Source organism: Danio rerio, chromosome 6, assembly GCF_049306965.1.
Source record: "Danio rerio strain Tuebingen ecotype United States chromosome 6, GRCz12tu, whole genome shotgun sequence".
In the NCBI taxonomy this organism is placed as follows: Eukaryota; Metazoa; Chordata; class Actinopteri; order Cypriniformes; family Danionidae; genus Danio; species Danio rerio.
Window position 1 is genome coordinate 31,062,190 of NC_133181.1, and position 14,810 is coordinate 31,076,999.

Below are 14,810 nucleotides of genomic sequence, written 5' to 3' on the forward strand. Positions count from 1 at the left end.
GTTCCATTATTATTGTTAGCCAGTTGGTGAAGTGTGATGGATATTATCAAAGGTTTGCAATGTTGATGTCAGTCAAGATTTGGCAAAATTTGAGAAATTTACTTAAAATTTAAATTAGTCATGCCTTGCCAGTTGAATTGGAATTGGAAGTGGAGCTTGTAAAATATAAATAACATATAATGGCATCTGGGATATTATCTGTGAAATCTCATTAATCCACTCTGGTAAATAAGACATTTTGTTCTATATGTTTATTTCTGTAAAGCAAGAGTAATGTACTTTAAGAGCTAGCGATTGCAGCAATCTGTCATGCAGTGAGCACAGCGCTACTCCTTATCTTCAAAACTCTGCATAGACACTTAAATGGATCACACTTTTTTTAAGCTAATAGATTGACGGCCATCTAAAGCTCCTATTTGGGGTCGATGAATGGTAGGCAAGTGTTTGCGTGCGCTGCCTGATGTACTGTTACCTCATTACAGACATTATTGATCTGTTAATCATGAACAGCATGATTTACTTCACCATATCCTGTGGATTTAAAAATATTTAATAAAATCTGCTACTAAGCCACTTATTGCATTTTAGTCAACCAAGGCTCTCCTCGTTGAATAACGTTTGTCAATTGTTGGGGGCAGCCCTTTCTGTTACAGCTTTAGAGCTTTTAGTTTGTTTCTTTCTTTGAGTATTAGAGCTGTGGCGAAAAAAATTGTTTAAAAAATTGATTCTGCGTAGACTTTTTCAAAATGCATCTCTATTCTGTCCTGAATCGATTCTGAACTTATATTCAAATAAAAAATGGAGCACTACTCTGTAAAACCTAAAAAGTTAAGACCATTTGAGAAAACCAATTGAAACCATTAAAGTTCAAAAACGAATCCTAATGAGTACTGTGAACTTAATCCATTTGAGCAAATGAAGCATTTTGAGCACAGTAAAACCCCCAAAAAATGAAGAGAACTCAAACCAACTGAGTACTGTACAACCCAATAAGTTAAAGCAACTCAAACTGATTGAGGAAACCAATTGCTACAAATCATTTGAGTTAAAAAACTATAAATAAATAAATCTATATGAGTACTGTGAACTTACTCCATTAAAGTTGAAGTACTGAAGTATTTAATTAACTCATTACCTTTGACACTGAATTCAAAACTCTTTTCAAATGAGTAGAATGAACTTTCAGTAAGTTCTGAGTTAACTACACTCATTTCATTTGATAAAGTTGACTGTTGGGTTTTACAGTGTAGGCTAGTTGTTGGCCATACAGTACATTAAAATGCGCACAAAGAAAAGTGATTTTCTCATTAGTCATGTACATTGGATTTACTTCACAAGATTCATGGAAACACAGCTCACCATGAGCACTCCCTTAAAACTGTCCTTACTTTATTAATGATTATTTCAGGTTACAGGGGTGTTTGTATGGAATCGGATCGGATTGGCTGTTTGTAAGCCATTGTTAAAAGAAGCCCAGAATCAATTCAGGAAAAAATGGCGATACATTTTGAAAATCGCAGAATCTATGAAGAATGGATATCTCAAATGATTATTTTCCACAGCTCTATTGAATCTATTTACAAAAATCTTTTTGTTAAAAAATATCTGCCCCCAGAGTTGGGTGTAAGGCGTTCCACAGTAGTACGTTACTGTATTCTAATTACATTTTTGAGGAACACAGTAATGTACATTTTAAATTTGTGTAATTTGATTACAGTTACGAAACCCAATGTAATTCCGTTACTGACTTTACAATTATAGTTTTTAGAAGAAAAAAAGCTTCTTTTAAATGACGTTTTTTGCTGCAACATCAGTTAACATGCGCTTCTAAATTGCTGGAGAACACAAGCTGAAATGGTTGCTGTCGAGAGTAGCTGCATCTTCAAGTGGAAATACAAACATTACATTGATTTCACTGAGCGTAAAAACAAAAATATTGCTGTGAAATACAGTCTATGACAAGTCTATAAAGTACTTTTTAACTCGACTAGCAACTTTTTCAAGCACTTGAACAGAAAGCATTCCACGACAATACTCGTCACCGAGGGGGACACCAGCGCCCAAAAACACAGTGGCCTCACCCAGCCTAAACAGGCTAAATTGGATTTTTGTACAGGATTGGGACTAAAGGTGTCTTTCAAATGTGAAGAAAAGCATAGCTGTTCATATATCTCGTCTTTTGCACACTCTTACATTTCCCATGTGCACCGAGTTGAAAACTGATTTTTGATACTATGGATGTCAGTGGTTACTGGTATCCATTTTTTTCTGTCTGTTTTTTAATGTTTAAAAAAAGACTAACAGGTTTGGAAACAAATGAATTATGAGAGAATTCTAAGTTTTGGGCGAACTATCTCTTTAAGTCTTTTGAATATGTCAAGCTGCTGTGATCAACCCATTGCAATGTTTTTCAGTGATTAATTTTGCTGAAAGAGCTGCAGTTTATTTTGTATTTTTATAGGTATATATATATATATATATTTTTTTAAAGTAACTTCAAAGTAAAGTAATTAGTAATCTGATTATTTTTTACACTAAGCAATTAGTAATGTTATTAGATTACAATTTTCCAGTAGTAGTCAGTAATTTGTAATCGATTACTTTTTAAATCTAACTTACCCAACACTGTCTACAACAAGCAAATGTTTAGTTGAAAACTATTCAATTATTGTGTGGAGTTTCTGTTTGATTATATGTCTGCATTCAAATTGCAATTCAAATCAAATACAGTCAGCAATTAAACGGAAATCAAATGAATAACACACAACTCTTATACCTGTCATGTCAAAATCTGAAACATTGTTCTTTTGTCTAGCTAACAAAAATATCTACTTTTTTTCTAATGTAATGCTTATTTCTTCCAGAATTCTGCCAGTCCTGCTGCAACAGGCTCTACCGCCCCTGTTACAGGCTATCGGCGCATGGTGATTCCAACCCAACCCCCTCTTACCGCCACCAAGAAATCCACCCCGAAACCACAGGCGCCTCAAAACGTCACTCCACCAGCTTCATCTTCTCCAAGACCCCAGTACCAGCCTGCACCCCAGCCTGTTCCAGCATCCTACACCACCGCCTCCACACCGAGCCAGCCCACCTTCAATGTTCAGGTGAGGGCTGCTCAGCCTGCCCCTCAGCAGCAACCGGTGCGTGGTCCAGGACAGGTACAGTACATGCCGGCTCAACCCAGAGCTCCAGAATTCGCATATGGGCCTCCACAACCTGGATTCTGCCCTGCTCCATCTGGAGGCTACCAGGACCAGCATTATGGTGGAGCTCCTGGTTATGGAGGACAGAACACATGGAGGGCTGAACCGAGCCACCACCCTGCTCCAACACCCAGCCAAGGGTACCAGCCCGCTCCTCCCAAAAAAACCTACATCACTGACCCTCCTGCCAGCCTGGCACCCTTCGCTGGTGGGTCCTCTGCTCCTCATAAGGTAAGGGCCTCATTTATGTTTCACATTACAGTAAATCAAACAGAAACAGCTGGAGGAGGAAATCTATGAAAAGAGGAATTAGAAAAGCCTTCAGGCCCTTAATCAGTTTTCCTATTTTATTGAATCTGTGAAATTAGGTTCTCTGCATTACATGTGTTCTAAAGTACTGAGAGTCAAATTGAACTGTTTTAAAATGGCATGCAGACGTCTGTGTCACAGAAAGGACAAGATTCTTTAAAGGACAGAATTCTTTAACTGTTGGCTGCTACTGGTGAATGGCTAAATAACTATCATATTTTCTAGATTAAAAATATGCAGGGATCATTGTTCAAGCTGTGAGTCTGTGGGCTAAATGGAACGCGAATCCAAAGACGTTAATGTAAAAAGAAAAGTTGATTAATAATGATAATAACTATTATTATTATTATAATTATAGGGTCATGGTGTCGTAGTGGGTAGCACGATTGCCTCACAGTAAGAAGGTTGCTGGTTCGAGCCATGGCTGAGTTATTTGGCATTTCTGTGTGAAGTTTGCACGCTCTCCTCATGTTATTGTGGGTTTCCTCTGGGTGCTCTGGTTTCCACCACAGTCCAAAGACATGCTATAGGTGAATTGGGTAAGCAAAAAATTTCATAGTGTATGTGGGTGAATGAGAGTGCATGTGTGTTTTCCAGTGATGGGTTGCAGCTACTGTAGAGGGGCATCTACTCTGTAAAAACATGTGCTGGATAAGTTGGCGGTTCATTCCGCTGTGGCAATCACAGATTAATAAAGAAAAAAATGAATGAATGAATGAACGAACGAATGACTAATATTATAATATTATACCTATAATAATAATAATATACTTATAATAATAAGCACTTAAGGACTTAAACGTGTTAATAGACTCGAAAATGGTTCCAATCCTTTAATTTGTTTTAGAGAAATGTCAACATCAGCAAACAACATCAAGTTGATACAGTCAAAAATGAAAAATAATAAATATGGTATTACATCAGACCCTTTTCACACATTTAACAGTCATCAGCATCATAAATCCTCAAAAGTTTTTATTTTTATTAACATTAACATGCAGTATGTACATTTAGAAACTATACTGTGTATTATATCCTCTTTGGATCAAATAAAAAAAATGGTTCTGATGGCGCTTATCAATCTTTTTTGAAAGTCATCAAGTGTTTCTTTTGCTATTTGAGCAAATTGGATAGCAAAAAAACAAGAAAACAAAAATTGTGGTAGTGTCCTGTTCGCTGCAATCTACGATTCTTAAGGGTCTATAACATTAAAAAGAGTATGACTAAATTGAATCAAGTAATCAAATGGTAAAATAAAACACAGCATATTCTTCTTGACATGAATTAAATATACAATAATTCTGAGCTTTCAATTAAAACAAACACGACTGACTGTAAACACGAACACATGCCAATATGTAAATTTTGACATATTGTTTGGTGTAGAGATAATTAATCCAAAAACAAAAAAATCTGTCATAATTCCCCAACTCTCCACTTGTCCCAAATTGGTTTGAGTTTCATCTGTTAAATAAAAAATAGGGTATTTTGAAGAATTTAGTTTTTTTCCTATTATGGATGTCTATCGATCTTCAAACTGTCTTTTTTTTTTTTTGTATTTAACAGAAGTATGTGTTTAGTAAGGGTTTAAATATATTTAAGGATGAATAAATGTTTTAAATAAATTATTATTATTATTATTATTATTATTATTATTATTATTATTACTATTATTCATTCATTCATTCATTTTCTTTTCAGCTTAGTCCCTTTATTAATCTGGCGTCACCACAGCGGTATGAACTCATTCACACACATACACTACGACAATTTTAGCTTTACTCAAATCACCTGTACCGCATGTCTTTGGACTGTGGGGGAAACCGGAGCATGCAAAGGAAACCCACGCGAGCGCAGGGAGAACATGCAAACTCCACACAGAAACATCAACTGACCCAGCCGAGGCTCGAACCAATGACCTTGCTGTGAGGCAACAGAACTAACTACTGCGCCACTGCATCACTATTATATTATTATTATTATTAATATTATTATTATTATTATTATTATTATTAGAGGTGTGAACCTACGCTGGTCTCACTGTTCAATTCAGTTACAATTATCATGTCAGCGATTCGATTCAGTTATCTCGGTGCATCACGGTGCATTGACAATGCTTTCCATACACAATTTAATATCTTCTTCATAGCACAGCAATTCTTTTATTGAAATGTATAAATATATTTATAGTTGTATACTGTTTGAAATACAATTTAAGTAAGTTACAAAAAGTACAAGTAAATGCACAGAACAACATGAGCATTTATAACTAATAAACAAATATAAATATCCCACTCGCTTTCCAAGCCTTGTCTAGTGGGTTCTTTCTTACACCCCTATGATTGGTCACACCCTCAACAGAAAGGGCTGCGATTGGCTTTTACGCGCTGGCGCTGTTCACTGATAAGTGAGACTGATAAACGGCAGCGGCGATCACGGCTAATCCATGACAGACGCGGAGGAGAAAACTCGCTCTGCAGACACGGGCTCGTGTCTGTATCCTGAAACTGTAACAGCTGAGAGGAGAGGAAAGTCACACCAGCAGGTCAAATTGGCCTAAGTGAGAGAGAGAGAAATGGAGTTTACTTTCATTTCCTCCATAAGAGTGAAATAGGGGCTTCTGCTGTAAGTGTCAGTGAAAGACTGTCCAGCAAACACACACGCAGTGAAATTGTGCACAGTTTCTGTGTTTTTTAAGTAGTTGGAGTGTAAATACTCGCGCTTGCCTCCCTTGCCATAGTAAGCAACTGCGACAAAGCGCATTTGAGATAAATGACATCAGTACACAATAACCGGTTATGATTATTACTGAACCGATACCGAATTGTTCGCATCTGCATCACATCACCAAAAGAAACAATCAATTTTGACACCCCTAATTATTATTAGTATTCATTTATTTATTTTCCTTCAGCATAGTCTTTATTTCAGAGGTCACCATAGTGGAATGAGCCACCAACTATTCCAGCATATGTTTTACACAGCAAATGCCCTTCCAGCCAGAATCCAGTATTGGGAAACACCTATACGCACTCATTCACAATCACACTCATACACTATGGTAAGTTTAGTTTATTCAATTCACCTATAGCGCAGTTCTTGGACTGTGGGGAAAACCGGAGCACCAAAGGAAACCCACGCAAACACGGGGAGAACATGCAAACTCCACACAGGAATGCCAGGCCCAGCCGGCACTCGAATCAGCGACCTTCTTGCTGTGAGTCAACAGTGCGAACCACTGTGCCGCTGCTATTATTATTAGTGTAGTTTTCTTAACTATACTTTTAAGCACATATCCCATATCCCAAAGAGTAAAGTAGCCTGTACTTGTCTGTATTTCAATTGCCCTTGGAGCTACTACAAGTGCACATTTAATCTGGTTAACCACATTTATTTTTCTCTCTGGACCCATTGCATTGGCCTGTATATGGGAATGTAAAACTTGCCAAAAACTTGGTTTTAGGACTGGCTTAATGGTCAGATGAAACCAAAATAGTCCTATTAAGATGTTATGTTTTGATGTTATACAATGTGTGAACACCAGTCTCATAGTTGTCATATTCAACATCATATTAATTTAATTGTGCGTTTTTGTTTTCTTATTTAAATAGGACCAGTTATGTTCTTCAAATGCATTATAAGGTTTAAAGGTCTGAACACAGATTAAGGATCTGATTGTTTTTGGGAGACAGAAGTGATCTAGAAATTTCTAAATGGTCTGATCGTTTTTCTGCAATAAGAAAGACACACAAACACACAGCTATCCTTATTCTTTGCACGTTGAAAAATTCATGAAAATGCTTTGAAAGTGTGTGTCTGTGTGTGTTGTTTGTGTGTGCATGAATGAATAATACATATGTGGTAATTAATTATCTGTGTTTGTGTCTTGTGATTGTGTATTTAAACTTGTAGCTTGTGTATTTTATGATTTATTGATTGTGCATTAGAGAGCGAGAGCATTTTCAAAGGCTGGTTAGCATACAAAACATGCTCGTATTTAAAATTAAACCTTGAATCTTTGCTCAGTCATAACAGCTCATTTAGAGAAACAGCTTGCGTTAGTGTCACAGAAACCCACCAAGAACTCGGTTTCGCATTTTACAAAGATGTGTTTGTGTGTGTATGTGTGTTAAAGACTTTGAGTGAGTGTAAGTGGCTTATAAGCAGTACAGTGTATATGTGTACACTACTTTACTTAGCGTTTATGATTTAATTGCTTCGGATAGCAATACAACAGGGAGTTTCTTTGCATTCTTCATTGAAATCTTCAGAATAAACAGTTATTTTAACCTTTATGAATTGTTAATGCTGCTTCTCTGTGGGGCTTTACACTTTCTGACTCTATTTGTCTGAATAAAAGCTGAATGTTTATCGTATCTTACCTCACACATTCACACATCTCTCACTCCTTTTCCTTTTCCTCTCTCTCACTTTCACTCCCTCTGCTTATTTCTTCCCATTTGACATCTTGTTGCAACTTATTATTTATTGAAGCAGAAAAGAGGATGCCTTTCAGAAAAGATTTATATTTGTTTTTTGACTTTTTGTCAGTTTACAGTAGCTGGTCTCTTTAGTCTTATTCGTCTAGTAGACTTTCGACCAGTATGGTATTGGTCCAAGGTTTGGCTATATGATTGTTCATGCTCGATGATGTGCCCATTTGGGGTTTTCAAACACGAGGCCACAAATTTGTACCATTTTCTTTCTGAATACTGGATTTGGTTGGCTGGAATGGGTCATTTGCTGAATGTCTCTAAACCCTTTATACCATGAGACTGTTGATGAATGGTGTGCAATTTACAGTTTTCATGTGACGCAACACCATTATGGGAACACCCCCGTGGTGGGCAAAACACTATTGTCTCCTGCTGACCATCAAGTCACAGGTTGAGTGATTTATCTTTGTTTTAGCCAAAAAGCTAATACACATGGATAATTGTTGTGCAGTAAGATGTACCATTACTGACCGATGAGAAGTTCCTCATAGAAAGAACAGCCAGAAAGGAGAAATGTATGCATTTATGCTGAAGAGTAACATCATTGACCGATAACAATCTATGATATCTATTGACCTTATTCTTCAATGCGGAAGTCCGCCCATTTTTGCGATTGTTTGAGAACTTCCGATTTAGCTGCCTATGGGAGAAATCACTAGGAATAATATACTTGCAGAAAACAGTCAAACTACTTGCTCTACAAAACAAGTGTCTGCATTTTTATACAGACAAAACAGAATCATATAACAAGAAAATGTCAGTTTGCAACAAGCAGGAGCAAAATAAGCTGCTTTTAGCATCTAAAAATGAATGGAAGTGAATGAGACCGGAAGTCTCAAGCCGATAAAATTCAAATGGCTGCGCACGCTCGTACGCAAAGAATAAGGTGAATAACTGTCAGTACATTTGTATGGTTTTTATAGACCATGTCAATGTGGTCATACCATTGGCCCATAACTATTCCTGCTTGCTATCAATCTATTTCATAACTTTAACAAGAGGCAATTCAATATTCTATTATAACATTATTTATCAATATGTGGCTCTTTTTGGATATTCAGAAGCAATAGAAATTAAAAATGTAAAACAGAAAATACATTGGGACCATTGTTTTTTTTTCTCTTTTGTATCCCTCAAATTTAAAACTTTTTCTTAGAACGCAAAATTACCCATTATGCTTTGTGTGTATGCGCAAGGAGAATGCTAAGCACCTCCGGTCAGAAGCTGATGCGTGTAAACAGTGACATTTTGACAGCTTTGGCACGATAGTTTTTATCTATTTTACATGTTTTTAATGTCTTTTAACTAATTCTGTTGTCGATCAGCGCCACCTCCTGGATTGATTATTAAAAAAAATGTGATCTAATGTGATGGAAAACAACTGCTGCGAGTCATTTAACATTACCATCAGACTGCATCTTTGTGCGGTTTTAATGGAGCCTTGCCATCGCTAAAGTGAACAGTTTCTGTCTTTTTTCAAATATACTGTCTAACCAACCTAAACAAATGTTATTTACTTCGTCGGTAATGCACTTTTATTGGTCATTTTTGGAAATTGCATGACTTATACCTGTTAAATTTAAAGCCAGTAATCTGGTTTACTCTATAATGCTGTGAATGTTATGTGTGTTCTGTATATGTGTGTGTCTGAATTTAAGAGCCGATAAGCTAACAGGTAACAGGTCAGGAACACACACACACACACACACACTATATATCTGACGGCAGACACGTGGGAGAATGTTTTTCTCTCGTGCTTGAACAGATTCTAATGGCTTTAACACACACTTTTAAAAGTTTTTGGTCACAAAAACACTCCGTAATCCACTTAAAACGCTATTGAAACCCATTTTTGCAAATAACTAGTTGTAAACTCTGTAAACGGAAGTTCTGAACATTCTAGCGGGAGACGCTGGTCGCTATAGCGCCCTCCATGCAGCAGCCAATAAAAAGGTCTAAACAGTTTATTTTCTAATTTGCAAGTTAAGTGTAAATTGAAATGCAAAGTCAATCTATAAATGGCAAAAGTGAATGAATAGATTTTCCCTACTAGCAAACATTAATCTAAGCCAAAAAAAAGGCCTTAAAAATATAAAAGCAGACACTTAACACTGTCGCCAGTGACTACATCACTCAGGAATATCCACAAGATAAATGTAAACATTGTGTAATTGGAGCTCTGATAGGGGCATGATGATTTTGAATGACCGAAAACAGCTGCCGGTGCAATATATGGGTTGCAAGTGCCAACAATTCACAGTTTGTAATCATATCTCTGTTTTAATTTGTTGATTTGTGATCCAAATATTCGTACAGTATAGCTTAAAACAGATGGAAATATGAGCCATTGTGCTGCATTTCTATGGAGATCCCAGTGTATGGCCCATAGTTTATTTCCCGCTAGTTCTCTGCACAGGTCATGTGACTGAAAACCATCAATAGATTGTGTTTTTAGTAAGCGGTTTATTCTCATTCTAATCATATTCTCATCCTCATTCAGTAAAACAATTAATTTTTAAAACATCATAATCCATGAGCCAAAACCACCAAATATTAGGAGAATCACAACATAGCAGTAATCATTTGAAGCAAAAAGCCAAATGAATAAAATAATAAAAAGGAAAAAAAAAAAAAAGACTATGTTCTTAATGGCCTTAATGAGGAAAATAACTCAAAATAATTCCATTGTACCAAAAAATGCATTAAATTAATTTAATGGCTGGTTACATATATAGAAAGAATATATTGCACCATATGTGTACAAATATTTACAGTTTTGCTGAAAATTATGCATACCTCTTGGAAAAATGAATGCTAGTTATAACCCTGATCTGAACTCAATTAAGTCCTCAGTCAGGGCTAGGAAGCCATTCAGTCTTCAACAAATAGAGGCTTTTGTGAAGAAAGAGTGAGAAAGCGTCCAACAGTTGTAGAAGTCTTTTGAATGCTTAGAAGTGCTTAGGGGTGTTCATAAAGAGCAAAGGCTTCCTATTGATTATTAACATTTGAATTTATAAAACAAGCATTTTTGTAAGTGTTCTCGACCAGTTTCCAGTTGAATATCCTTTTGCCCACAACTCACTGGAGATGCATTAGCCTACATTTTTGAGAAACTTAGAATACGTTGCTCCTGGTACATTTCCGATGATAATCTACTAATAGGGGCTGTCTACATTTTTGCCAATATATTATTCAGGGTACATTTTGTTGTATTTTTTAGAGAAGGTGCGGTTTGTCAGTTGACCTAGTCATTTGTGTGATTTAGTTCATTTATTTGGTGTTGTGCATTTTGTCAATAATATGTCTATAAATTTCATTAGTGTGAAAAGGAACAAAGTTTTTTTTAGGTATCATCATGTCCCATAGCATTCATTTTACCCAGAAACTACAGTCAAACATATTTGTAAGTTTTTGAGGTTGCACATAAATGTAGGCTGCATCTAGAAGCATCCATTTGTCCTAAATGTCAAAGTGACATGATTGTTTAGAAATAGGACAGGTCACCGGTTTACTGCTGAAGATTATAATAAGTTCTGTTTATCGCGTTCACACGGCACCGCTTGCATTTCATGAAGATGCATTTTTACATCCGATTACAAAAAATGTAACCAAAACCTACATAGACAATGATCAAGCAAATGAAATTGGATAAAAAGACAATTTCATGGATTATGGGATTGATTTTCTAGATTCGTTGTTTTTAACCTGTGGGCCCCCAGTGGCCCATGGTGGTATTACAGGGTGGCCGCCAGTTGTTATTAATAGACTTAACATATATACATAACATATAACAAATATATGTAAAGATGTAAAGAAAAAAATAATAAATTGTTGCTATTTAAATTCACCAATTGATTTCATAACAGCCCGCTACAGTGCATGCATGGCTTTGCCAATTTTGACTGCATGTGTGAACTAGAGACCCACACTCAAAGAAACCAGTGCAACCACCACACATTTTGATTGGTAAATGCTGGTTCTGGTAAATATTGTTTGGGTTGTGGGTGCTTAAAATTAAAAAATTTTAATACATAAAAATTAAAATACATAAGGCATATGAATTGATATTCATCTAACTCAATATATTAAGGCCCTTTCACTAAGAAGTAATCAAATTTCTCATGCATGTGCCTGTTTTGGTGGAAGCATTTTGTCCAGTGAAACGCGGCACATGCGTTGTGGTTTCCATCAACAAAGTCGCATTTGTATTTGCTCAAATTGAACACAAACATGTGCGGTGGCGGGGCAAAACTACAATTTTGCAGATCAAAATCTGCCCTGTGCAGATCTAGTCTGAACCCGCTCTCCCTGGTACTGTACATGGTTGCTAAATAAGTATAGATGCTAAATACCATCCCCTTTACAAATAGCAGCTTCAATTAAAAATTTTAGTGTGTCCTGGAAACATACAGTTGAAGTCAGAATTATTAGCTTCCCTTTGATTTTTTTTTCTTTTTTAAATATTTCCCAAGAAATGTTTAACAGAGAAAGGGAATTTTTCACAGTATGTCTGATAATATTTTTTCTTCTGGAAAAAGTCTTATTTATTTTATTTTGGCTAGAACAAAAGCAGTTTTAAATTTTTTTAAACGTTTATTTATGTGCTTTTTGCTGCAACAAAATACAGAAAAAAAACAATTCAATACACTACAATATAATATACATATAAAATACAATATATATAAAAAATTATAATATAAAAAATAAAAAATAAATAAAAAATAATAACACTAATCAATGACAGAGCAACCAGAACACAGAGGGACAAATGCACATGAAAGCAAAATATAATTTAGCTAGTCAGGTTAATGCATAAATAAAAGCAATTAAACACAATTTTAGGGACAAAATGATTAGCCCCTTCAAGCCAATTGTTTTCCGATAGTCTACAGAACAAGCCATCGTTGTACCATAACTTGTCTAATTACCCTATCCTGCCTAGTTAACCTAATTAATCTAGTTAAGCCTTTAAATGTCACTTTATAGAAGTCTCTTGAAAAGTATCAAGTAAAATATTATTTACTGTTATCATGTCAAAGATAAAATAAATCAATGTTTAGAAATGTTCTGAGGAAATCTCTCTGTTAAACAGAAATTGAGGGAGAAAAATAAACATGGGGGGAAAAAATAAACATGGGGCTAATAAATCAGGGGGGCTAATAATTCTGGCTTCAACTTAACATTTTTGTTTTAGTCGGCTGCAAGTTAACAAGGTTGGGGAACCACTGATCGAGATTACCCATTTATGGAAAGAGATCCTCTTTCAGTCAGTCTCTCTCCTATACTGTACACTCGAGCTTCATGCTTTAAAAGCTGTGGTCATCTTTCCCATTGACTTTCTCAAACTCAGCCAGGCAAGAGAACATCGGTCAAATCTAGAGAACAAACAAGGTGTTGACACTGAATGAACACAGAATGCCACATGGCCGTTTCCTGTCTGATCGCTGGTCTTCCCCCTCGGCAGAACTTCTAGGTCACTACCTTCGAGTCCTCTGCAAAAAGACAGCTCGAGGCGCCTGAGAATCACTTACTCTTTTTAAAATTTCCAAGAATATCTGGTAATGTCTTTCACTATCAGCCCAAGGATGTAAAACATCCAGTCCAATTAGAGTAACTCAATGTGCTGTTATTAATATATAAGAGTGATGGGATGATAAGTGGCAGGCTCTTGGGATGTGTCTTTTTTTTCTTTTCTTGTGTCATTGTAGGTCCTTCCAGCTCCACACTGACTCTAATGGCCTTTTAACCGGCAATCATTTATGTGTCAATGCTTTACTTATTTTTAAGGCGGAAATATGCAGCGCTGTGCAAAAGAAACGACACACTTAATAACCTAGTGCTTTTCAAAAATGTAAAAGGAGAAAAATTGTTATGAAGAGGAATAAAAAGATTTTTTGGAGTTGCCTCTGAGAGCCATTAAACTGATTCATTTTCTACATGGAGGTGGCTGTTGCGGTCTCTGTGTACACACACTCCATAGCCACAATCTGGGGAAAAGCACACACCCTTGAGCCCACGCTAATTCAAGGATTTTATGCACTAGTACAAACAACTGCAGCCCCAGCCTTTGGGAATAGCTCATCAAGGACTGTGTTTAACTAAACACAAAATAAATACCACATTGTAGGGAGCAGCCTCATGTATTAAGAAAACAAATTAACGTTATTCGAAACACAAGTACATTATGCTGTGATATGGCAGCTCTGGTCCCGAAATAGCACATCAGAATAACAAAAGAGGGGTCTTCGAACTTCTCTTTGATTTCATCTTCCACCCCCCAATACTCTTAGTGCATTCATTTTCTGTGAGTTCTGAACATGAATACAGATTTGTTGTTTAAGTCATTTGTTTATTTAGGAATGATGCTTGCTTTCTTAAAGAAGAGCATGCTTTAAATGTCTAGATGTGCTCATGTTGTACATTCTGTACATTTTCATACTTCTCATAGATATTGAAACATGAACATTTTGCTTGTTTTTCAGCATTAAACTGATTAAAAGATACAGTTTGGGTTTGCCTTGGTATTGTATTTAATTAACTGCAGTTCTTACTGTTGCTGGAGAAAGCACAATTGCTTTCTATTACAAGAATAAATAATGTAAAAACGTATAACAAATAACATGTAGTAAAAGCACTATTTAAACCAGCATCCCAGAGATATGGCAGTGTATGTTGACCCTTTTTTTAGATTTGCTGGTGGTCAGAATAATTACTTTCCAGGAATTCAGATTGTTTCTGTTGCTATGGCAGCAAGTAACAGCATAGCTGAAATTTTATGGCATCAATGAAGTTTCTGTTC

The 14,810-nt window shown here is 36.0% G+C and overlaps 1 protein-coding gene and 1 long non-coding RNA gene across 23 annotated transcripts in view; one reads left to right on the forward strand and one right to left on the reverse strand.

The window, feature by feature from the left end:
- Positions 1 to 14,810, forward strand: part of lpp (LIM domain containing preferred translocation partner in lipoma) — a 497,264-nt gene that overhangs the window by 364,838 nt on the left and 117,616 nt on the right. For all 22 annotated transcript variants that reach the window (XR_012407423.1, XR_012407424.1, XR_012407422.1 and 19 more), the window contains 1 exon segment: positions 2,865 to 3,437. Coding sequence is in view for 19 of the 22 variants with exons in the window: in XM_073953329.1 (XP_073809430.1) it covers positions 2,865 to 3,437 (573 nt within the window). In the remaining 3 variants the exon portion in view is untranslated.
- Positions 1 to 14,810, reverse strand: part of LOC141386288 (uncharacterized) — a 174,157-nt gene that overhangs the window by 44,530 nt on the left and 114,817 nt on the right. The gene's annotated exons all lie outside the window — the stretch shown is intronic.